We start from the raw sequence: 22,893 nt of genomic DNA, 5'->3' as shown, positions 1-22,893 counted from the left end.
AAGATCAAAGCTGCGCTTCAAGACTACTGATCTTCCTCTAGCCTCCACAAGGGATTCATGCGGGGAAGTCCTAAACCGGAAAAGTAGCGAAGGCACGGGCCCGCCGACGGTCACGTGAATTTCTGATTTATTTCCACGAGCATAATAATGAGATAATGAGAGAATTAAGTGAAAATGGTATATGAATCTAAGACTGTCCAAACGATGTGTATAATGCAAAATAAAATCGCCAGCTCTTATGAGACGCTAAATTGTAGACAAACATGGGTATGAAGGTATGCAATATAATTCCAATATCGAATTCCCTTGAAACGCCGCCGAGCCAGCACAGCCAAGTGCCAGTTGATAGAGAACAGACGTTGTATAACAAATTATAAGCCAGCCGATAGTCCAGCATCGGCACATTACTGGCCCGGTGAACTTGGATGACTTGGAGATCCTCCAAGGTATTCCGCCGGCACCTTCGGCACACGTGGTGAATCCACAGTCTGAGCCATCGCTCGGTGCTGAGCTCGGACAAATTCACGCTGCCGCTCTTTATCTCGACCAGCTGCTGTGCTTCCGGTGAGTCGTCTCATGCCACTTCGGATCATCGATTCGAGCGACGACGAGCCGTCCGTTGCGCTGCGTGATTGGCTGGTCAAAGGGTGCGCAGGGTGCTTGTTCACCATTAGGCGTCCATCAAAGTCGAATGAGCCATCCTCCATTTCATCGTCAGAGAAAAAGGTGGGCTCATGAACTCCAGTGGGTGGAGTAGAGAACTGCGGACCAGCCGAGCTTTGAGAAAAGACGTGATTGACCGGTGAGGTCACAGAACGTGTATGAGATACTGGACGTAGCGTTTGGGTGGATAGATGAGGTGTCGATGTGCCGGCGGTATGATAGCCAACACCGTCAAAGCGCATATTTGTAGGGCGAGAGTCAACGAGACCATTATGAAATGAGGATGTTGAGGCTGTCCGCGCGAGCGACTTTCGCAGTATCGGGGCGGTTTGCTGGTCATAGATACTTGCGTTGGAATCCACGTAACCGCCTGCGAAACCACGTAATGACATATCAGGCACAGCATCAAGCGTCGGATGGGATGATTCTGTGTCCTCGAAGAAGTCGTCCAGACTATCCAGTTTCTGCACAATATCCCCAATGTTGCCATCCGTCTGCGTCTCAATCGATTGCATCGTATCGGCTCGCATTGGGAAAAAATTGTCATTGTAATCGTCAGCGTGGAACTCAACCTCGGACGGTACAGGTTCCTGCGCATCTACCCGATCAACTTCAGCACATGTGTAGAATACCGCGTGGACATTATGTCGTGTAACAGCTGACTGGGCCGCCGGCATCGGGATAGACCACCCCGTAGGTTCTGGGATCCCGTAAAGACTCTGGATTCGCTCGTATTCTTTCCGGATTGCCCTCGATGAAGTCGATGAAGCCATGCTCATCCGAATATGATGGCGCTCCATAGGATTGCCCGAAACGGTCATGATATGGTCCATAACTTGCAGAGCTTGAGGGCAAAGATCGGTCTGTAGAAGGCGTAAAAGGGGCGATATCAAATCAGGGCCATGACTTGCCACATCAGATCGCCGCATGTCAACTTCGGGAATCACTGCACACTGTATTTTCATGACCTTAACACGGAACCAATCTGTCGCGTTCGTGAGCAAGCCCATGAGGAAGACTAGGCTTTGAAAATCCTGTTGGGGATAGTAATAGGATCGTATTTCGGTGATGATGTGACTTAAGAAATCATTCTCCGCCTTGTACTGCCCATTGGCGAAGCCAAGGAGAGAAGCTGCAAGACGCGGGCATCCCTCACCCTCGGCCACGCGCGCCAATAACGTGGCACGGGCGAGTGTTTTTGGATCATCGATGTTTGGATCGAACTGGCGAAGGAAATGGGATAGATTGGCCAGGATAGCAAACAAAAGCCGGTTGCCGTCGCCAATGAGCTCATTGTTGGGAAGGCCGCTCAAGCGATGTAAAATATCCAGCGTGCGGTTGAGCGATTGAGAACTTTTTAGCCCTTTGTAGACCAAGTTCTGGATGCCATCAAAACCGCCCTCCCACTTCGGTGGCTGGCCCTTGACAAGCTCCCCGACTACGATCGGGTCACTCATGTCGACCCTGTCCAAAAACTTCTCTAGCATGCCAACACTCTCAACAAACTCCGTCTCGTGGATAGTGTTCAGACAGGCACATGTCGTCCAGAAAAGCTGCGGATATCGCAGCAGGTCTGCAGGTGCTCGAGAACTAATGATGATTTTGAGCGTCGTGAGAATTTCCATAGAGAAAGTTCTATAATCTGCCTCCTCGTCCGCAATTGTATTTGAGAGTCGAGCCAGCATGTCAGCAAGCATTCTGGAGTCCAAGCTTGTCGAAATGCAGCGGAAAACTTGGAAAGAACGGCAGGCGAGATGCCGTACTGGGCATGAAGTCGCCCAGTTCAATGCTTCTTTTGCCCATAGATCGGTGATTCCCTCGTAAGCAAGACTGAAAAAATCAACAACGGCGTGAGTAACGCTAGCCATTGAAGATGGGACACGGCTGTCATCCTCGCCATCCTCTTTATCGTGACTGTCCTCATACTCCCAAACTACTTTAGGGTCGCTTCTGCGAATGCACTCCACAAAGTCCTCGATAGATTGCCGGCTCCCTGCGGGTTCATCATCTTCGATCTTGGCGGCAATGAGCTCGTGAATGAGATGAACAAGCATCTCTCTAGCCTGCTCTTGCACAGTAAGAGTATAGTGGTCCCAAAGAATAACGACAACATGCAACAGCTTCACGACATCCGGAAGTGGAAGGGTGACTGGAGCAACCATGAGGTCGACAAGGAAAATAAGAGCAACCTGACCAAGGGACAACCCGGCTTGCTTGTTACCAACAGGGAGCACAGTTGCGAGGTCCGCAACGTATGGTAAACTCTTCACGTCTAGCGGTGCCGGCGTAATGTCTTTTCGTTCATGGACCATGTTCTTGGGACCAACTTGCATCAAAAAGAACTCGATCACCTTCGAACCTGCAGGCGTCCCTGACAGAAATACAACCACTTGCTTCGCATACTCCACAAAGTTTTGTTCTTTACGTTCGAGGCATAGGCTGATAACGAAGTCCAGCACCAACTGCACATTTCCTCCATGAGGCCCTGTGGCAAGCGCCTGCCATAAAGCTTGGACCTCATTCGGGAGTATCGTACTTGACCGGATGGTAATCTCGAAGAGGTTGGCAAGGAGCATGTAGGACTTGGCTGTGGGGCCACCGTTGGGATCAACCTGCAGTTCCATTGTCTGTACCCAAGGGAGAATTGCCGCCACCAAGTTTCGCTGACTGTCAGGCCGCAAGTTCTTGAAATGCTGGGAAAACTCTGAGAAGAGTGTAAATGCCAGGTCAGCATGCTGCTGGGCAAGACGTTTCGATGTTTCGAACTGGGCCAGCTTGTAGACCGCGGTTGTCTTGTCGGATATACTAATATCAAAATCTTGTAACCGGGAGTTCTTCTGCTCACGCTCCTCAAGGATTCGAAGGAGCTTGGCCGATTTCATTCTGATTTCTCGCTTAGGGCTGCCCAGAGTGACTAGGACAGCGCCCAGAATTCTCCAGAAGCCCAACGGATAGTCGGTGTGTTCAATCAAAATCTCGGTAACTACTTCAAAGTAGCTCTCAAGGGACTTGGGCCGCTCTGTCACATAGCACATCTCAACCGACCGCTCCAGCAGGTAAGTGTGTTCTTTGTTGTGGAGGATCAAATTTTTCAGCGCACGTCGACCGATTGCATGCCATTTATCACTGACAGTGTTGAAGATGATCTCAATCCATGACAGCATCCGTCCGACATCAAATTGGAGCACTGAGCCGCTCTCTGTAGTAATACTTATTGGGCCCGCCTACCAATGTTAGTATCAGATGGCAAATGAGAAGTCATCGCTTACACAAAGGGATGCCATTGCACCAAGAGCGGCTGCCCTGAGGTTTCGCTTCTCAATTTCTGTGGCTGCAGTGGCACCTCGTAGTTCCCCGCCTGCCTCCTGACGCTGAGCAATGGCAAGCTTCCGCATATGCTCCTCCCGTTGGGAGATTTGAGCTTGGTTCGGGGAATAACCGCACCAGTCTTCCATCAGGGAAAAGGAAGATTTGCGTGCCTCAAACGGAATCCACCGTGACGGGTCTTTCGTACGGTTGACACCCTCGAACAGTTCTTCCATTAGTCCACAATAGTGGAAGCGCAAGCTTTGAAATTCCCAATCGTTTTGAACACCCGCGTCGCTGAGGAATATTCGTAGGTCCTTGGCATAGGTCACGAGATTGTTAACGATCCAGTCATCATTGTAGACTTCGGGTTCCTTCAGAAATTTAGACGTTAGTTTGTACACATGCGTTACCTCTGTTCGTAACCTGTCCGTCTTTCGGCTTCGTCGGGGGCTACTTGGTGTTCGATGATGTGTCCCAATTCGAATCTTGGCTTCTTCATTGCAAGTCGTAACAGCGTACTGCAGCGACTCGAGGAGTATTCGATAAAGGTATTTATTGATGGATCCCAAAGCAACCACTATTGCATTCCTAATGGACGCACGTTCGGCGGAAAGCAACGGTATCACAAACGCAAAGAGGCTTCTAGCGGACCCGATCTTGTCGAACGACTGTGACCCCTTTGATGATTTCCTGGTATGCTGGGCGTTGGCCAGTTGACTTTGGGACTGTGCACCAACGCTATTGAGTGTTGTACAAGCCATAACCAAGTATGATTTCCACTGTTCAATCATGATTTCCGCAGTCGTGTTATTCCTAGCCAGCAAGCGAGCTTGCGCAGGGTCGATGGGAGGATACTGAGGGTGCTGCGGAGATTCTGCCAAGGCGGTGATAGCTTTGTGCATCTGAACGAGCCTTGCGCAGACAATTTCCCGCCCTAGTGTGACAGCGAAAGGGCAAGTCTCAAAACTTATGCGGATAATGTTGGGAAACACCTTAGACCATAAAGTCGAATCGTATGAAACCTCGCTGCTGCAAAGCTCTATTAGAGTATTTTGGGAGGCACTCCGTCGTTTTCCTTTTTGAATACGGCTCCTTTCGGCGACCGTTAGATGCTCGTCGTTGACATCCAGAATTTGCTGAGAGTCAGCCTCAAGTATCCTGATTATTCTGGTGTTCTCTTTGCCGAGAGCACTGTCAAACTCTGTTATAAGTCGAAGCACAGTAATAGCGAAGGATCGCACCACCCGTGACTGAGAGCATAAGAAGAATAAGCCGTGAGATTCGACTTCCTCGACTTGCGCTAAAACGCTGGACAGATCAAGGTGTAGCGCGCGGCTTACTGTGCCGTTCATTTCACCTGAATCCGCAATAGTACCCTTAGTTTTCTGCTTGATTTCCTCAATCCAGATTTGTAATAGCTCAACATAGAGTCTCAGAGTCGACTCGATGTGGCCCGGTCCAAGCATCCCTTCGTCGGACATTGTAGAATATCTGGCATCAAAGTTGAAGATGAATCTAGCGAATCCCATCGTGACTTGCTGTGCATGAGACTGGCGCGCAATCGCTTTCAGGGACTCAGCAGAAGAAAAGGCAAGGTGAGGCTGAACATGAGCAGTGCCTGTACACAACAAATTGATCAGTGAATTAAATGGTGTGTGGTCAGATAAGCAACGGGGAAGTGCTTGAACGGCCACATGAAGCAGGTCATAAAATCCTTGCCTCTGGTCCAAGGCGTTGAGATGATCATCTCGTCGCCCAAAACTGAAAGCTTCTGTAATAGGCGTCTTGGGCGTACTTCCACCGAACTTTTCATCCAAGGCAGCTTGGCCACCAAAAGTATTATCGCACAGTAGTGTGATCTTACCCAATATCTCGCAGAAGCGGAAATAATGAGCCTTGATGTTATCGCTGAGTCGTGCGGTATTAACAGGACAGGGCGAATTTTGACCCGCGTCAGTGGTACCGGGAAGCTTCGGGTCTATAGGGTTCTGCGGTCGAAACAGGGACGTTGTATCAGTAGGGTCGGTAAACGGGTTGGGGATCGAGCCGGTAGGAACAGGGGGGCATAGCTGGTCACAGTTCTCCAGGTCCGCAATGATTGCAAGGAATGACTGGATACCAATCACCATCTTCTCTGGTTCCATTTGCTCGATTTTTATGTCCCTTCCAGGGGACAAGAAGTAGTCCGAATTGATCAAAGGAAAAATGATGGTTCGGAAACAAACATCAGGATGCTTAAACCCAATCATTCGTATCAACTGAACCAAAGGCTCAGCCACTAATGGGTCGGTACTGAGGTATGTCCTCTTCCCTGCCGGCAGTGCTACCTTGACTACCTCATCGATCTTGCGGAGGGTCACGGTGGGAGAATCTGAATAACGGAAGAAGTAGGTCCACACCAAGCGACACATCGCCTGAAGAGCTGGTCCTCTTGTAGGTCGATCTTTGAGTTTAGCGGGAAGGGATTGGATGATTGACAGCCATTGAGAAGAGAAGTTCTCCTTGGACGATAAACAGAGAAGTAAAACATGGAGTGGAAAAGCTGCAGGCCAATGCCTGGGTTTGGTCAACATATGCGGAAGACGTGAGTGTACCAAGTCGAGAAACTCCTTCCACTTGGGAAGTGTCAGATCGCAGTTCGGGTTGGCTGCTACCGGAAGAAGCAGTTTCTCGAATATACTGCAATACGCCTGCTTGATGCGCTGGCCATGAGCGTTGACAAATAAGCGGGCCAACGACCTCATGAAATCGCACGATTTCGGCCATTTCTCAGGGCTCGTCCTGATGCGGACGTGCTTCAAGCCCGAAATCAAAAGCTCTGTTCTGGCATCTCCCTCCTTAGATGGTCCTCGTAAACTTTCTTCCTTCTGATATTTCTCAAGCTCCGTTAAAAACCTAGTCGTAACGCTTGTGAATTTCTCTTCGCTCATGATACCAAGCAGCTGTGAGTAGATTCTCCAGTTAGCCATCCGGAGTGGCGAGGCAGTAATCTGGTCGGGGTCAACTGTCTTCAGTTGGCCGAACACTATGTCTTCTAGCCGGTCCGCCATGTCGACTGTTATAGATTCGAGACTGCTCTGATTGAATATTTCTATCAAAACCCTGCACACTAGATAAACCGAAACGGTCGCTCGTCGCTCGGTCAAAACAATATCATCGTGCCGGGAAAGGAGCGAATTCGGTGAATGGCCTGAATCGCCAGCCGCCTGGCTCGGCTCCGTATTTCGCCGCATCATTAAGCCATTCTCAGCGGGCGATTTTGACTGCAAAGGCAGACTTGGTCAGCGGAGAAACAGTTCTAATGAATGCAGTAACCTACTTGACTGGCCGCTTGTTTAGCTCCAAGGACAGCATCACCTTTGGCTTTCCTCCAAAGCATGATCGTATCAATCAGTGGCTTGGGTTTTTGGCGAGCAATATGACCCAGTGCTGAAATCAATTGATCGAACTTCGAGTCCGTTCCTGGGCCGCAAACATCCTCCACTGGAGTATCCGATTCGCCCAGTTTCATGATAGCCTGGTTTATCTTATTGTCCGCTTGACCGACAAACTTAAGCATGCATCAGTAATCGTTGGCAGACACTCCATTTCCATATAGACTCACAGAATTGAACAGATGATGCAGTGCGTATTCACCAACAGTCTTCGACTCTGCCTGCGCGTGTCTGGAGTGCGAACGACTGTGGGAACGCTCTCGCCACGGCTTTCCGGTAGAGTTCATCCTTCTGTGAGCTACACTCAACGGACTAGCCCCTTCTGACACATCGTCGGTATCCCGGTCTTCAATCGTGCTCAGCATTCCCTGTGTATTGTGGTTCGCCGTCCCGTTCGTTGAAGAGCTTTGATGGTTTGAGTGCATGTCAGAGTATTCCAGCCTCCCAAGTCCAGCCATTTCCTGCTCAGCGCCGCCGCTGCGGCTAAGACTCGCAATGAGTTCGGGGCTCAAAGGACTCGTTGACGTGGTCGACGCGGCGAAGCTGGGATTTCGGGAGTGCTGGATTCCATGGACGATCGAGGTCTGCCGGTGGTGCCCGTACGAGTTCGATGGCCTGCGCTCCAGCGGGGCATCGTTTCCAGGACTCGGGCGCACAGATGCTGTTTCAGGGCTCTTGGAATGGGACTGACCGCGGCGTCGACTCTGAGGCTGGAGGGTGGCAGGGGCTAGCGCGGAGGGATCAAGCGCCCTTCCTCTAACGGCGGAGGTTTCCCGACTATGAACAGTGGAAGATGGAGTACTCCTTGTAACTAGGCGCTCTGGTGGAGATGAGAGATTATGGTGCGACGTCGAGGCTGGGTCATCGGGAACGAGGGGCATTGGCGACGACTGGACAGAGCCAGTCTTGATGGTAGGATAGTTTGACACTACACAAGCATAAGGTTAGAGTTACGCCGCCGTTAGAGGGCGTTTTCGCTTCATGAATCGAGATAGCGAGGCTCGGGGGTTGGAAGGTTGTATGCAGGGAGCAGTGGGGGCAGGCAGAGCAAACGGTCGGGGGTCGGTCACATACTGTTGCACTGGAGGGAACTGCGTCCTGCAGTTCAGGCAGTCATTGCTTAGCGATGCCCAAGACTCCGACAGCTAAGAATGAAGAAAAGACCACGCGTGAGCAGCTCATGATTGACCCGGAGTTCGGGGTGTCGGTGTTGGGAGATGGGGAGCATTCAAGGCGAAGAGCATCCTGAGCTTTTCTTTGAACAGCGGTTCGACTGAGGAGCCCGAGCACGAGCCACCCTGCTGAACAAGTCAACTCCCAGCCTCAGTTCAGACAGTTCGACAACTGCAACACTTTTTTTTTCTTTTCTTTTATCCTTCTCGCCAAATTTTCATTCAACTGGGCCCAGAAACTGCCATTGACTCTTTGGTTGCCTTGAATGCGATAACCCAAGCTTCCACGGTCCACAACTACTTCAATGGAGCTGGCCACTGGTGCCTGAGTTCCTCGGCTTATCCCAATCTAAGATGCGATGCCCAAAAGCTTGAGCTGGCCGTAGCTCAATTTCCTCAAAGTGAATGAAGAGAATAGTAGGTAGGTTAGCACTGGGTTATCTTGGTTCCGGGATTGGACTTTTGATATCTACGACTTAAGGTAAACACCCGGCCAATTCGAGCTACTTTCTTCAGTAGGACAGTTCAGCCCAGCATATGGTCTTTGGCTGATGCATTGAAATTATAGGTACGCGCATGCAGCCGTCCTCTCGAGCATCGAGCGATAGTCCAGCACATCTGTGTGCTTAATGATCCTCTCTAACCGTCTCTGGGAGTCCAATTCGAAAGTCGTCTCCCATAAGGTTCGGGAGCTCGAACTCGATTGACGGCTGACTGGGGCTAACGCAACGTTTATTGATTGCTTTTGTCCATATCCAAACAGAACACTATATATATTGGAGTCCCAACAGCAAACTCACTGTGATTTATGGCATCCCGTTGCTCAACAGGGCGATGAAGCGGTACACAGCAGACTTCAACGAGGCTAAGGCAGTCGGCATTGTAAGCATAAAGGCTTCGTCTCAATAAATGGTTGAATAAACCCGAAGTCTGCAGCTTTTAGTTTTGAGATGCAGTGCAATCAAGTTTGGGTATCACATCAACAGCCTCAAATGGCCTTTTTTTACGGACGAGTGGTTTGTCGAAGGAAAATCCTACTGCAATGCGGATTGGTCCTTTTCTGGCCCTTAGATAGCCTTGATACTCAGTTCAATTTGCGTCTGAACCTCGCAAACCTTGGGAGGTTCCTCAGGGTCACTGCTGTGATCAATTATATATCTCACACTTTAGAGATCTGACACAGCACTGAAATAGTGGAAAGAGCCACGCCAGGCAATACTATTTTCACCTTATTCAATTTTTAGTCGATCAATCTTGATCAATCTTTCCGCGGAATGTGTTTCTATCGCCGTCATCGTGCTTCACAATGTACTGTACGCTAGGTTTGGACTGGAATTGTGCGGAATTTGTCCGTCCTCTGAACCAGCAAGGATACCACCATGCAGCCACACTGGAATTCCCCTCGTCTATCAAACAACGTGCGAGAGCGGAATAAAAAAAACTTCAGGAACAGGTAGTGTTCCAGGGTTATCGAACTGGCGCAAAGTATTCCTGCCAGTGACTGTCACGCCCTTGCGAGCGCATATCTCAAGGTCACATGCCGGTAACGATCAGCATCGCGGTCGGCTGTTCAAGGTCCGCAGCGTCTTATCAGGGTACAGACCAGTATCATCAGAAGAACTCAGACAAGGGCTCAATTGCGGCAATTCGCCTCGTGGCCTAAGAGTCGTAAACATGGTAGCTGGAGGACTCAAAAGGCGGAATTCGGCTAGAAAGTGTGCTCGGCAGCCCGTTCGGGAGATTTCCCCGTATGAAGCCCCAGAATCATGGGTGTTGTCGTCTCCGTTCTTGGGTCTATGCTCTCAAAGCGCTTTGGTGGCAGCACCCGCTCCGCCGCCACCTCCAGTTTTCCCTGAGGCAAGTCCGAACTTCTCTTCCGAAGTCATACTTCAGCCCGGACAGGCACCGGCCAGCGCGGGGGACTGCAACTGCATATATATCGCCGGGTATTGCGTCTGTTGTCCAAGTGTAAATTACAACAGAATATCTTAGCACTTTCTTATCCTTTATCTGAGAGCATCAGCCCAGAACGAGGTGTCGGTCAGGGCCCCACCAAGTACACGCACTTTTCATCACGGTCACCCCCTTGATACACTGACAGCAGGGGCCGGTTCTCGGTGAGAGTGGTCCCTTTTGGTGCCTTAGATTTCAGTCATAACTTCTGGCCCCATCACAAGCATCCCATTGACTTTCCGTCTTCCGAATCGTCTTATGCGGGCCACTTAAGAACGCCCACCTGGACTCCGACTCTCTCTCCGCTTTCTTACCTTCTGCGTGGCCTTTTCTCTCTCTTCAGGCTTGCCTTTGATTTCTTCTCCCTCTCTTCATCCCTCTTTTCCTCTCGGCATTGGAACCAGGCACTGCTTTTGGCAAAGCGTGGTCCAGCGATAGGGGTCGTGTTCTTAACCGCCCCTCTCTTAGCTCGAGCGGTATTTCGGTCAGTTCCTGCGGCCGTCGCAGACGAGCTGCATCATGGCACAACTCGATACTCTTGATGTCGTTGTCCTCGCGGTGCTCTTGGCGGGTAGCATTGCCTACTTCACCAAGGGCACCTTCTGGGCTGTCGCTAAAGATCCCTATGCGTCTTCCGGACCGGCCATGAACGGCGTGGCCAAGGCTGGCAAGTCTCGCAACATAATTGAGAAAATGGACGAAACTGGCAAAAACTGTGTTATCTTTTACGGATCCCAAACTGGAACGGCAGAGGACTATGCCTCGAGATTGGCAAAGGAAGGATCTCAGCGATTCGGCCTCAAGACAATGGTGGCCGACATCGAAGAGTACGACTACGAGAATCTGGACCAGTTTCCCGAAGACAAGGTTGCGTTTTTTGTTCTGGCTACTTATGGAGAGGGTGAGCCTACCGATAACGCTGTCGAATTCTATCAGTTCATCACTGGCGACGACGTGAGTTTCGAGGGTGGTGGCTCCGCTGAGGATAAGCCGCTGTCCTCCCTCAAGTATGTCGCTTTCGGTCTGGGTAATAACACGTATGAGCACTACAACGCCATGGTTCGCCAAGTGGACGCTGCCTTGACTAAACTCGGTGCGCAACGAATTGGCTCCGCTGGAGAGGGTGATGATGGCGCTGGTACAATGGAAGAAGACTTCTTGGCATGGAAGGAACCTATGTGGGCTGCGCTTTCTGAGGCTATGAACTTGCAGGAGCGCGAGGCCTCTTATGAACCGGTTTTCTGTGTTACGGAAGACGAATCATTGACCCCAGAGGACAACTCCGTTTACCTCGGTGAGCCTACCAAGGGACATCTTGAAGGCCAACCAAACGGTCCTTACTCTGCGCACAACCCCTACATCGCACCCATTGTTGAATCTCGTGAGCTGTTCACCGTCAAAGACCGCAACTGCTTGCACATGGAAATTAGCATCGCTGGAACCAACCTCACTTATCAAACTGGAGACCATATTGCCATTTGGCCCACCAACGCAGGCGCAGAGGTGGATCGGTTCCTGAATGTCTTTGGTCTTGAGGAGAAGCGTCACTCGGTCATCAATATTAAGGGAATCGATGTTACCGCCAAAGTTCCTATCCCTACGCCTACCACCTATGATGCCGCCGTCCGTTACTACATGGAAGTCTGTGCTCCTGTTTCTCGTCAGTTCGTCTCGACTCTGGCTGCTTTTGCCCCCGATGAGGAGACTAAGACGGAAATTGTACGCCTGGGTAGCGATAAGGATTACTTCCATGAAAAGATCACCAATCAGTGTTTCAACATCGCTCAGGCTCTGCAGAGCATCACCTCTAAGCCTTTCTCCAATGTCCCGTTCTCCCTGCTCATTGAGGGTTTGAACAAGATCCAGCCTCGTTATTACTCGATCTCCTCGTCTTCTCTCGTCCAAAAGGACAAGATTAGCATCACCGCAGTTGTGGAGTCTACCCGCTTGCCCGGGGCTACCCATATTGTTAAAGGCGTGACTACGAACTATCTCCTTGCACTGAAGCAGAAGCAAAACGGTGACCCTTCGCCTGACCCTCATGGCCAGACGTATGCGATTAACGGCCCGCGCAACAAGTACGATGGTATTCATGTTCCCGTTCATGTCAGACATTCCAACTTCAAGCTGCCTTCTGATCCTTCGCGTCCTATCATCATGATTGGTCCCGGTACTGGCGTCGCTCCTTTCCGTGGTTTCATTCAAGAACGAGCTGCTCTGGCTGCCCGTGGTGAGAAGGTTGGTCCAACTGTCTTGTTCTTTGGCTGCCGCAAGCGCGACGAAGATTTCCTATACAAGGATGAATGGAAGGTATGTAATCTTGAAACGAGGAATTTTTTCCTTGAGCCGTTCTAACAACGATGTTTGCTATAGGTTTTCCAGGACCAACTTGGTGACAGCCTGAAGATTATCACTGCCTTCTCCCGCGAATCGGAGAAGAAGGTTTACGTCCAGCACCGGCTTAAGGAACATGCCGAGCTTGTCAGTGATCTGCTCAAGCAAAAGGCGACATTCTATGTTTGCGGTGACGCTGCGAACATGGCTCGCGAGGTTAACCTTGTGCTAGGTCAAATTATCGCGGCTCAGCGTGGTCTGCCCGCCGAGAAGGGAGAGGAGATGGTGAAGCATATGCGTAGCAGTGGCAGCTACCAGGAGGATGTCTGGTCATGATTCGCCTCTCCTTCCACCATTCACTCGTCATGACTATGTTAAATTCTGTTTTCAGCCTGACTGATTTTTGCACATATACTCCCGTTTTTTTTGGTTATCTCGGCGCGGTTCATGTATGCCTAGTGCTTTACTACTACCCCTCTCACGGTTGACCACCGCAAAAGGAGTTCTGACACTGTATGAACGTGATAGACGGTATGACGAATGCTGTTAAGGGACAGAATGTCCCTACGATCGCAACTCTATTTCTCGGAGTCAAGTATCATTATTAATACTTTATGCACAGCTTAGTCATCTATTAAGACTTCTCTTTATTTTCAAGTTCCAAGATTGTTCAGTTGAGTTATTCGTAATGATCAATATATGAATTGAAATGTCTAAATAGGCTGGCGCGGAGTTAAGACCAGGAGTCCGCAGCGAGCGTCATCGAATTTCTGCATAAACGCCCGCCCAGGGAACTTCTGCATATTCGAGACCTCTCATCTTTCTCTACCACAGTTCCTTCGACCGTGTCCTATCTGCCCCAATCTTAGCGCCTCCCGATCCAGGACGGTGCAATTATAGATGCTTTCTTGAGGTCGACTTTCACTTCCGAGCAGCTTCTCCTTCCTGTTTTTGGGATAAGCGTGCTTCCCCGCAGGTGACCCTGAAACGCAACGTTGGGATCCGGACACTTTCCTTTTAGAAAGATGTCGTACATTGCGCCAATTCATCGCGCCAGCAGCATTCGGCATGCATTGAAGCTGCATTTCTTGAACGCTGAGGACGAGTGCCTAGTAGTTGCGTACGTACCCAGAATCTCGCGATGAGAACTCTGGAGCCGCAGATTAGAGGTTCTTTGCTGACACTTTGATATTCTACAGAAAAGCAAATCAACTCGAATTCTACTCCGTCACACCCGATGGGCTCGCCCTCGTTACATCATGCTCGATATTCGCCAGAGTAACGATGCTAGCATGTCTCCCCGCACCCGCAAACTCGCCGACAGACCACCTCTTCGTCGGTACGGATCGCTACTCATACTTCACACTCTCCTGGGATAGTGCACGGAACCAAGTCAGGACGGAGAGGGATTATGTCGATATCGCAGATCCGTCTTCCCGCGATGCACGAACGGGGAGCCGGTGCATGATCGATCCAAGCGGCCGGTTCATGACGCTGGAGATCTACGATGGCATGATCGTGGTAATACCTATTATACAACTGCCGAGCAAGAGGAGAGGGCGACAGGTCGCTTTGCCTACTGGTCCCGATGCTCCGCGAATTGGAGAGCTGGGTGAACCGATCATTACTCGGATTGATGAGCTTTTCGTGCGCTCGTCCGCTTTCTTGCATGTGCAAGCTGGTTCGCCGCGGTTGGCGCTATTGTACGAGGACAACCAGAAAAAGGTCAAACTCAAGGTCCGTGAGTTGAAGTACAGCACCGCGGCAGGTGCTGAGTCTGAATTTACAAGCATTGCGGATTATGCGCAGGAACTGGACCTTGGGGCATCCCATCTCATACCAGTTCCTGCTCCACTCGGTGAGTTTGTCTGTAGTTAGGCTCTATCTGGAGTTTGCTAATAGCCGCCGCAGGTGGCCTCCTTATACTGGGTGAAACGTCAATCAAATACGTTGATGCGGACAACAATGAAATCGTATCACAACCTCTTGAAGAAGCGACAATTTTCGTGGCCTGGGAGCAGGTCGATAGCCAGAGATGGTTGCTAGCGGATGACTACGGGAGATTATTCTTCTTGATGCTTGTTCTACGGAATTCTGAAGTAGAACGATGGGAATTACACAGTCTCGGAAACACATCTCGAGCCTCTGTTCTGGTGTATCTCGGTGGTGGAGTGGTATTCGTGGGATCGCATCAAGGCGATTCGCAGGTTATACGGATCGGTGACCAATCGTTTCAAGTTATCCAGACCTTATCCAACATTGCGCCGGTTTTAGATTTCACGATAATGGACCTCGGAAACCGTACCAGTGAAAACCAAATGCACGAATTTTCATCCGGCCAAGCTCGAATCGTCACTGGCTCTGGAGCTTTCGATGATGGAACCCTTAGGAGTGTACGTAGTGGTGTCGGATTGGAGGAGTTGGGTGTCTTGGGCGATATGGAACATATTACGGACCTGTGGGGTCTGCAAGTCGGGTCAAGAGGTGACTTTTTGGATACACTTCTTGTCACATTCGTGAATGAAACGCGAGTTTTTCGTTTCAGTCCCGACGGGGAGGCAGAAGAACTCGAAAGCTTCCTGGGACTAAGCCTCTCAGAGAACACCTTGCTTGCCGCGAATCTACCGGGCAGTCGGATACTGCAGGTTACTGAGCAGAGAGTTCTTATTGCAGATATTGAATGCGGAATGACTATCTTTGAATGGACACCAAAAAATCAATTAATCATCACAGCGGCTTCTGCTAACGACGACACGATAGTACTTGTCGCGGGCGGCAAACATGTGACTGTGTTGGATATTCAGTCAGAGGCTCGAGTCGTCTCGGAGAAAGACTTTGGCGCGGACAACCAAATTTCTGGCGTTACACTACCGACAACTCCGACTGATGTTTGTATTGTTGGATTCCCTCAATTGGCCAAAGTCTCAGTGCTGAAGCTGCAGGATCTGTCCCACATCAGCTCGACATCGCTGGGTCCTGCTGGTGAGGCATTCCCGCGCTCAGTTCTCGTGGCCAGTGTACTGGCGGAGAATGCACCCACACTCTTCATTTCAATGGCTGATGGAAGCGTCATAACGTATGACTATAACGACCAAGACCATTCCCTATCGGGCATGAACAAGCTTGTCCTTGGCTCAGAACAGCCAACATTCAAAAAGTTACCCAGGGGCAACGGCCTCTCCAATGTCTTCGCCACATGTGAAAATCCTAGTCTAATTTATGGATCCGAAGGCCGCATCATATATTCGGCTGTCAATTCAGAAGGAGCATCACGAATATGTCATTTCAACTCGGAAGCCTATCCAGAGTCAATTGCGGTGGCTACAGCGCAGGAGCTGAAGATCGGCCTGGTCGATAAGGAACGGACTACACAGATCCAGACTCTTCCGATCAAAGCTACTGTGAGACGCGTCGCATACTCTCCCTCGGAAAAGGCTTTTGGTATGGGCACAATCGAGCGCAAGTTGGTCAGTGGGGAAGAGATTGTCAAGAGTCAGTTTGTACTGGCAGACGAAATTCTATTCAGACGCCTAGATGCTTTCGATCTTGAAGGAGAAGAGATTGTGGAATGTGTAATTCGAGCTGAAGCTCCGGAAAGCAAAGACGGGGAGGCAAAGGATCGGTTCGTTGTTGGAAGTGCATACCTGGGCGAGGATGATGGAGACTCTACTCTCGGATATATCCGCGTTTTCGAAGTAGACAACGGTAGAAAGCTCGCCAAGGTTGCTCAAGAAAGGGTGAAAGGAGCATGCCGCGCCCTGGCAGTGATGGGAGATAAGATTGTTGCTGCGCTTGTCAAGACGGTACGCTGGTTCTTATAGTATTGGTCCCGCATAAGCTGACCAGTTTCCAGGTTGTAGTCTTCCAAGTGGTACCAAGATCGGGCGGACTGCAACTTCAGAGGCTCGCCAGTTACAGAACTTCGACAGCGCCTGTCGACATTACAGTCACGCGCAACGTGATAGCCATTGCAGATCTCATGAAGAGCGTCTGCGTTGTGGAATACCACGAAGGAGAAAACGGTGCACCTGATAAACTGGTCGAGGTGGCCCGGCACTTCCAAACAGTCTGGGCCACAGGCGTGACGTCCGTCGCACCAGACACATATCTGGAGAGTGATGCAGAGGGTAACCTAATCGTCCTCCGCCGCAACCGCTCAGGTGTCGAGGAAGATGATCGCCGTAGGTTGGAAGTCACCGGCGAGATCTGCCTCAACGAAATGGTCAACCGAATACGCCCTGTCAATATCCAACAACTTCCCAGTGCAACCGTCGTGCCTAGGGCTTTTCTCGCAACGGTACATTATCCACCCCCTTCTCCATCCAAGCAAGACTAATATTCAACTCCCTACAGGTTGAAGGCTCTATTTACCTCTATGCCATCATAAACCCCGACTACCAAGACTTTTTGATGCGCCTCCAGGCCACAATGGCCAGTCGCGCCGACTCCCTCGGCGGCATCCCATTCACCGATTACCGAGCTTTCCGCACGATGACCCGGCAAGCTACCGAGCCTTACCGGTTCGTGGACGGTGAACTGATCGAACGGTTTTTGACCTGTGAGCCGGCCGTGCAAAAAGAGATTGTTGATATAGTGGGGAGCAGCTTAGAGGAGGTCAGGGCGATTGTTGAAGCGTTGAGGAGATTGCATTAGACGTATTACGCAACTCGGCTTCCTCTTGGGTTTGATTTGCCTTCTCGGTACTATGGATATCACATGGGTATAGGATATTTTAGCTTATTTACGACATGATGTATAAGATGATCTTATGGGCTTGAATATTTATAGAGTCCAGTAAGCTCTGAGTTGAGCTTGTAGCGTAGGCAGGGCGTAACTGAAATATTTGCTCCGGTTTCGTTTGCATTTGACCGCAGTGTAATAGACTGCGGCCATGCTGCTCCTGGCCATAGTCGGGCTCACATCGCAGCCATGAATAGTGAGCAGGGGCGAGTTTGAGGGCCTTCGAGGTCCCCCTAGCAAGCCAGCCCATTGAAGGTTTTGAATCTAAGATCAAGAATAATGGCAGACCTTTAAAGCGAGAGGCCGTCCATACATTATGAGTAATGAAGATATGAAGTCTAAATATTACAAGGTACAGGGATTAAAATGTAAAACATGCAAGTCTCGAAAGCAGAACGAACTTAAGACCACTCCGCTTGAATAAGATTAGGGAGAGAGGGCCCAGAATTCCTCCATTAAGCCTTCTTCTCATCCTCCGACTCACTCCAGTCCAAAAGCTCCTTGATCTGCTCCTCTGTCAACTTGGGACCCTTCGTCTCTTCAGCCTCCTTCTCCAGCTTCTTCGCATGCTTTTTAGCCCTCTTTCTGGCATTCTTACCCCACTCCGGCACTCCACTCGCAGTCGCAAAGTCCTCAGCGTTTTCTTCATTCTCGGCATCATCCACCTCGTCGTCCGTATTCTCAACCTCTCCCAACACCTTACCCTCGCCCTCAGTAGCACCGCCTCTCAGCGCATTAGGTGAGACCTTAGCGCGGGCCTTCTTTCTCTCCGCGCGCTCCTTTTCCTGCTGCTTCTTGCGATCGCGCTCGTGCATTTTCTTAAAGAAGGCTTCGATGTAGGGGCGAATGAGGATGTAGCCGATGACGGTTAGAATGACCTTTGTCCAGCGGTAGGCGGAGACTTGGGCAAAGGAGTTATAGAGGTTCGTGCGAAAGCGGTTGAAGAGAAGCTCGAGCAAGGCGTAGAGGTTGCTGAAGTAGTCATTTACGGCGTCGGTGATCGCCTGGGAGGGGTTGAAGTCCGACATTCTGGTGTTGCTTCGTTCAATTGGTTCTTTGATGTAGTCTTCGATATGCTTGCGCTTGAAGAGGAATAAGAAGGGAGTATTATTTAGTTTGTTGGGTTGGGAAGTGGATGGAAGTGCCGGGTAACTCGGTGAGAGCGGATAGGCGCGGAGAGGGGAAGATAAAGAGTGCAAAAGATGCAGCCCTGGTGGAATATCAAGCCTTTATGCCGCAAGAGCTCTTCCCAGAGTAGTTTCTGCCGGCTCCTGAGTTTCCGAAACAAAAGTATATGATCTGTCCAGGACCACATCCGGGAGCCGGACTGAGCTGGAGCAAAAATGTAAGTTCCTATTTGGGTTAGCGGGTCGTCCCGGAAGATGTTTTTCCGGTCGGTTTTGCTCGGCCCCTCATCCGGACGCGTCGAGCTGTTTGTCGCGTCTCAGTTCCTTCAAAGTCTTGTGCACGCATTGCTACGCTGAGCTTCCTTCGATTCGATACTAAGATCTCTCTAGGTGGGGTACTCAGACCGGCTTGGACTCTTGCTCGCATAACCAGCAAAATGGATGCAAATGAGAATGTTGGCCTCGAAGAGGTAGGCATATGCCTTGTGGGACGGAGAAAGTGACTCACTGGTTCGTAGCGCTTGAAATCCGCCCTCTGGCTATCCATTGGAAAGATTGTGGATGAGGAGACAATCAAGCTCGGTGTGAACGCCACACCTCAGTTCATTGGTGCACTGACCGAGCTTGTCTGGGTTCAGATAGGTACATCCTCCCAGTTTTAAACCTCCCATATAGATATGGAATGGAGCGCAGAAATGGCATCTGGCTTTAATTTGGGCCTGGGGCTGTTTATTGCCATTCTCTGCCCTTTCTACGTTGGAAAGTGGCTGACAGAGGTCATCCGTATAGAAACGGCGAGTCAAGATCTTGAAAGCTTCGCGAAGTGAGCTCCCTTATCTTTAGCCAGTCTCAGGATGTCTTCCGTGTTGCTGACAGGTTCTTGGCTCAGGCACGCAGGTCGGTCAACGATCAATGTATCGGATGTGATGATGCTGGCACGCCGAAACGAAGGACTCGAGTCTATATTAAGAACATATATCGCTCGACTACGTGAGCAAGAAAACGAAGACTGAAGAGTTGGGTGCGCCGATAAGACTAAACATTTTCCAATGTTTTTCATCACGCCTCGCGATCGAATTCGGGACTCGAAATGAATTCAGCCGCGACAGAGGGGCTCTACACTACGGCTTGTAAGGGGCCCGTGGATGGGATGATTCATGATGTGTTGTACAGGAGTTCCAGGCTCCTGGACATTGCGGATGTCTCTAATTTGCTGGAAGGAGCATGCGATAGCACAGCAACCCCACATTTGTTCATGATAGGGGAATAATGGAGCCATGGGGAACTCAGCTCGGAGTGGCTGCGGAACTAGATTAGAGGTAGTCAGAGCGCTACTTGGCTCGGTATATGGCGGCTCACAACGAATACCATGACGAAACGGCCACCGAATGATGGTCACATCCTTGCAACCAAGTGCCCTGAGTTGGAGGGAGCTGGCTTGATTCTTTTCATCACAGTGACAAGAGGCATCAAAAATCCCAACAGTCTCCTTTTGCTGTCTAGTCTGCGTTGGAAGGTGTCGCAGATTTCAGAAACTTCGGCGGCTAGAAAGTGGTGCATGTCGCGGTGTCGTCTCTTATTGACATTCGTCCAGCATGATGCACTGGCTGGAACAGGAGCGGTCTTGGCTTCTTTGTCAGATCCGGAATCTGGCAAGCTTCAGAAGGGGGCACGGCTCGTCGACAATGAGCTTGGATCGTGGAGATCGCAAATTACTGGTGCAATTCAAACGCCTTTTGTGAGTATGTGAAACTTCTATGGCATGTCCACTCCGAGCCATTACTTTTACCTCCGTTGAAGAGTGGCTAGGAGGAGCATGATGCTATAAACAAAATTTATAAGGCAGCACTTAAAACCTGGGCGCCGTCAACATTCACATAATCATTTTTAGCCTCTACATTAGGCTTGGTTCCCGCAGTATTACTGCCGACCAAAGCCCAGGGACCCCATTCTACGGGTGTTTTAAGAAGCTCCATGGTCAATGTAAACTAATTGGCTGCATTCTGAAGTAATTGCGGAATAGTGGCACCTGAGCAATATGTTAAGGGATATGAAAAGTTTTCCCAACTTTCAATATGTGTGCACTGCGGCCTAGCCATATTTCTGTTGTATGTATGAAGATGGTGTTAACGACCGTTTTTTATGTCATAGCGGAACAGAAAATGCTGACATGAAATATTTGTACGTTTAATAAGGGACCTAGATACTGCATAACCGTTGACGACATGGTATTCTCATCTCATCTATTGGCAAGCAGTAGTCCCATAATATTGTTGGGGTAATTGATACTTGGACGTAGAATTCCACAATGAGTGGGTATAGAGCCCAGCCCGGGGGCCCCCACAAACCAAGCGCGGCGCAAGCACAAAGCTGGAGCTAGCTTTGACTGACGTTACCTGGTCAGATGAACCACATTTTCTGTCAATCAGCAATTAGTATCTAAATCTTGGTGTTGGAAGGCGGTCCTTGAGGTACGACGCTGGCGAAATCAATTGCTTGTCATAGATAAATGTTTTGGGTACGTCATGGGAACGTCGCCAGTTTTGGCACTTGCTGAACTGCTTAACAACCACCAAAACCGTGGGATTAAAGGGACGATGGAGATTCAAAATCTACAAGGACTCATCTTCTGTCTGTTTGTGAACTTTCACCATGTCTAGCACTCTCGAAATTGCGACAGACAACGAAAACATGCCGCTCATGAAAGCGCTCCAGTTCCATGGCCCCAGGGACGTAAGGGTCGAACAGATTGAAGAGCCTGTCTGCGGAAAGGGCCAGGTGAAGGTACGAAACCACAGGACAGTATCGCGAGACACACTAATGCTTCTCAGCTGCGAAACACATACTGCGGGATCTGCGGCAGCGACCTCCATGAGTATACCTCCGGACCCGTCTTAATACCGAAGGGAGCACATAGCATCACCAAAGCTACCGCGCCGGTTGTCATGGGTCACGAGTTTGGTGGAGTCGTCGAGGAAGTGGGAGAAGGCATCACACACCTCAAGCCGGGACAGAAGGCGGTTGTGCGCCCGACCATATTCGACAGGAAGTGCCCCCCATGCAAAATTGGCTACGAGTATTGCTGCGAGAATATTGGCTTCATCGGACTATCTGGTATGCTCTTTTTCAGAATCAAGCAAGCTGTACGATCTGGACAAGCTAACGTCCCAATGCGAACAGGTTACGGCGGTGGTTTTGCCGAGAAAATAGTCGCGCCTGCAGAACACTTCTACCCCATTCCTGATAATGTTACGCCGGAATCCATGGCCATGATCGAACCACTGGCGGTCGCATGGCACGCCGTCAACTTGTCGCCATTCAAGGAGGGTGACAATGTCTTGGTCGTCGGGGGCGGTCCTCTTGGTCTATGCATCCTGCAAGTGCTGAAGATGCGAGGCGCCAACTTCACGATCATTGCTGAATTGACAGAAACCCGAAAGAAGTCTGCGAAATACTTTGGCGCCACGCATATCCTCGATCCTAGGGAAGTCGACATCCCAGACAATGTCCGCGGGTTGACCGACGGCGTCGGCGCGGATGTGGTCTTCGACACAGCGGGCGTGGAGAAGGCGCTTGACGGAGCCATTGGTGCCTGCCGCGTCCATGGTACGATCGTTAATGTCGCTGTGTGGGAGAAGAAACCGCAGATCAAGGTCAACGAGATGATGTACCACGAGGTGAAATATCTTGGCTCGGCATTATACGATGAGAAGTCATTTCAAGACACTATCGACGCTATCTCGAAGGGCCTACTGAAACCGGAGTCCATGATTACGGATAAAATTAAACTGGAAGATGTGGTGGAGAAGGGATTCAAGACGCTGCTGCAGGACAGGAATACGCACTGCAAGATCCTTGTCGATCCACAGATATGATCTCAATCGATTCAGTTACGGCGCTCGAGCGCTCAGGATCAGGGAGGTTGGGTGATGAAGTCATTGTGTATTCATACTGAAACCTTCTAGTTAATAGCGGTTTAATTAGCGCAGTAATTCTGCATAAAGCTTAACTATACTCTTTTATGCAAAGTATACCGTGGCTGGGGTAGCTCTAAGCCACTAAGGCCCCTAGAAATAGACTAATGATGTCACTGCTGTGGCTGGGGCCTTTTGTCCTTCGTCGTCTCGTGAATTTTTCGCCATCTTTCCCGTCTTTGAATTC

General features: G+C 50.2%; 6 protein-coding genes across 6 annotated transcripts, besides 1 other annotated feature; 4 read left to right on the top strand and 2 right to left on the bottom strand.

Annotated features, from left to right (window-relative positions):
- Nucleotides 1–22,893: part of a sequence feature (contig 1.7 1..773302(-1)) that runs on past both edges of the window.
- Nucleotides 405–8,287, bottom strand: ANIA_00594 (putative cell morphogenesis protein (PAG1); the record flags this gene model as incomplete). The annotated part of the gene is made up of 4 exons (XM_653106.2): nucleotides 405–3,887; nucleotides 3,933–7,235; nucleotides 7,292–7,522; nucleotides 7,577–8,287. The coding sequence occupies 4 exons, from the start codon at nucleotides 8,285–8,287 to the stop codon at nucleotides 405–407; spliced, it is 7,728 nt and encodes a 2,575-aa protein (XP_658198.2).
- On the top strand, nucleotides 10,875–13,295 carry cprA (NADPH--hemoprotein reductase cprA). The gene is made up of 2 exons (XM_653107.2): nucleotides 10,875–12,841; nucleotides 12,905–13,295. The coding sequence occupies exons 1-2, from the start codon at nucleotides 11,051–11,053 to the stop codon at nucleotides 13,199–13,201; spliced, it is 2,088 nt and encodes a 695-aa protein (XP_658199.1). The 5' UTR covers nucleotides 10,875–11,050; the 3' UTR covers nucleotides 13,202–13,295.
- On the top strand, nucleotides 13,891–17,641 carry ANIA_00596 (protein ddbA; the record flags this gene model as incomplete). Its single annotated transcript, XM_653108.2, has 5 exons — nucleotides 13,891–13,985; nucleotides 14,065–14,723; nucleotides 14,768–16,668; nucleotides 16,719–17,162; nucleotides 17,219–17,641. The coding sequence occupies 5 exons, from the start codon at nucleotides 13,891–13,893 to the stop codon at nucleotides 17,516–17,518; spliced, it is 3,399 nt and encodes a 1,132-aa protein (XP_658200.1). The 3' UTR covers nucleotides 17,519–17,641.
- ANIA_00597 (uncharacterized protein) lies at nucleotides 18,061–18,633 on the bottom strand (the record flags this gene model as incomplete). The annotated part of the gene is made up of 1 exon (XM_653109.1): nucleotides 18,061–18,633. One exon carries the CDS (start codon nucleotides 18,631–18,633, stop codon nucleotides 18,061–18,063), a length of 573 nt encoding a protein of 190 aa, XP_658201.1.
- Nucleotides 19,086–19,781, top strand: ANIA_00598 (CENP-S family protein). The gene is made up of 4 exons (XM_050613362.1): nucleotides 19,086–19,202; nucleotides 19,251–19,374; nucleotides 19,522–19,555; nucleotides 19,622–19,781. Exons 1-4 carry the CDS (start codon nucleotides 19,170–19,172, stop codon nucleotides 19,743–19,745), a joined length of 315 nt encoding a protein of 104 aa, XP_050469185.1. The 5' UTR covers nucleotides 19,086–19,169; the 3' UTR covers nucleotides 19,746–19,781.
- On the top strand, nucleotides 21,365–22,739 carry ANIA_00599 (uncharacterized protein). The gene is made up of 3 exons (XM_050613361.1): nucleotides 21,365–21,516; nucleotides 21,564–21,846; nucleotides 21,913–22,739. Exons 1-3 carry the CDS (start codon nucleotides 21,385–21,387, stop codon nucleotides 22,605–22,607), a joined length of 1,110 nt encoding a protein of 369 aa, XP_050469184.1. The 5' UTR covers nucleotides 21,365–21,384; the 3' UTR covers nucleotides 22,608–22,739.

This window comes from Aspergillus nidulans, chromosome VIII (genome assembly GCF_000011425.1).
Source record: "Aspergillus nidulans FGSC A4 chromosome VIII".
Classification (NCBI taxonomy): domain Eukaryota; kingdom Fungi; phylum Ascomycota; class Eurotiomycetes; order Eurotiales; family Aspergillaceae; genus Aspergillus; species Aspergillus nidulans.
Note: the sequence above shows the minus strand (reverse complement) of the source record. Positions and strands in the feature narration are given on the sequence as shown.

Coding starts and splice junctions, on each gene's coding strand:
- cprA (XM_653107.2), top strand. CDS start 11,051: ATGGCACAACTCGATACTCTTGATGTCGTTGTCCTCGCGGTGCTCTTG. Junction 12,842..12,904: donor TATACAAGGATGAATGGAAG/GTATGTAATCTT, acceptor TGTTTGCTATAG/GTTTTCCAGGACCAACTTGG.
- ANIA_00598 (XM_050613362.1), top strand. CDS start 19,170: ATGGATGCAAATGAGAATGTTGGCCTCGAAGAG. Junction 19,203..19,250: donor AGAATGTTGGCCTCGAAGAG/GTAGGCATATGC, acceptor ACTGGTTCGTAG/CGCTTGAAATCCGCCCTCTG. Junction 19,375..19,521: donor GCTTGTCTGGGTTCAGATAG/GTACATCCTCCC, acceptor TCATCCGTATAG/AAACGGCGAGTCAAGATCTT.
- ANIA_00599 (XM_050613361.1), top strand. CDS start 21,385: ATGTCTAGCACTCTCGAAATTGCGACAGACAACGAAAACATGCCGCTC. Junction 21,517..21,563: donor GCGGAAAGGGCCAGGTGAAG/GTACGAAACCAC, acceptor AATGCTTCTCAG/CTGCGAAACACATACTGCGG. Junction 21,847..21,912: donor TGGCTTCATCGGACTATCTG/GTATGCTCTTTT, acceptor CAATGCGAACAG/GTTACGGCGGTGGTTTTGCC.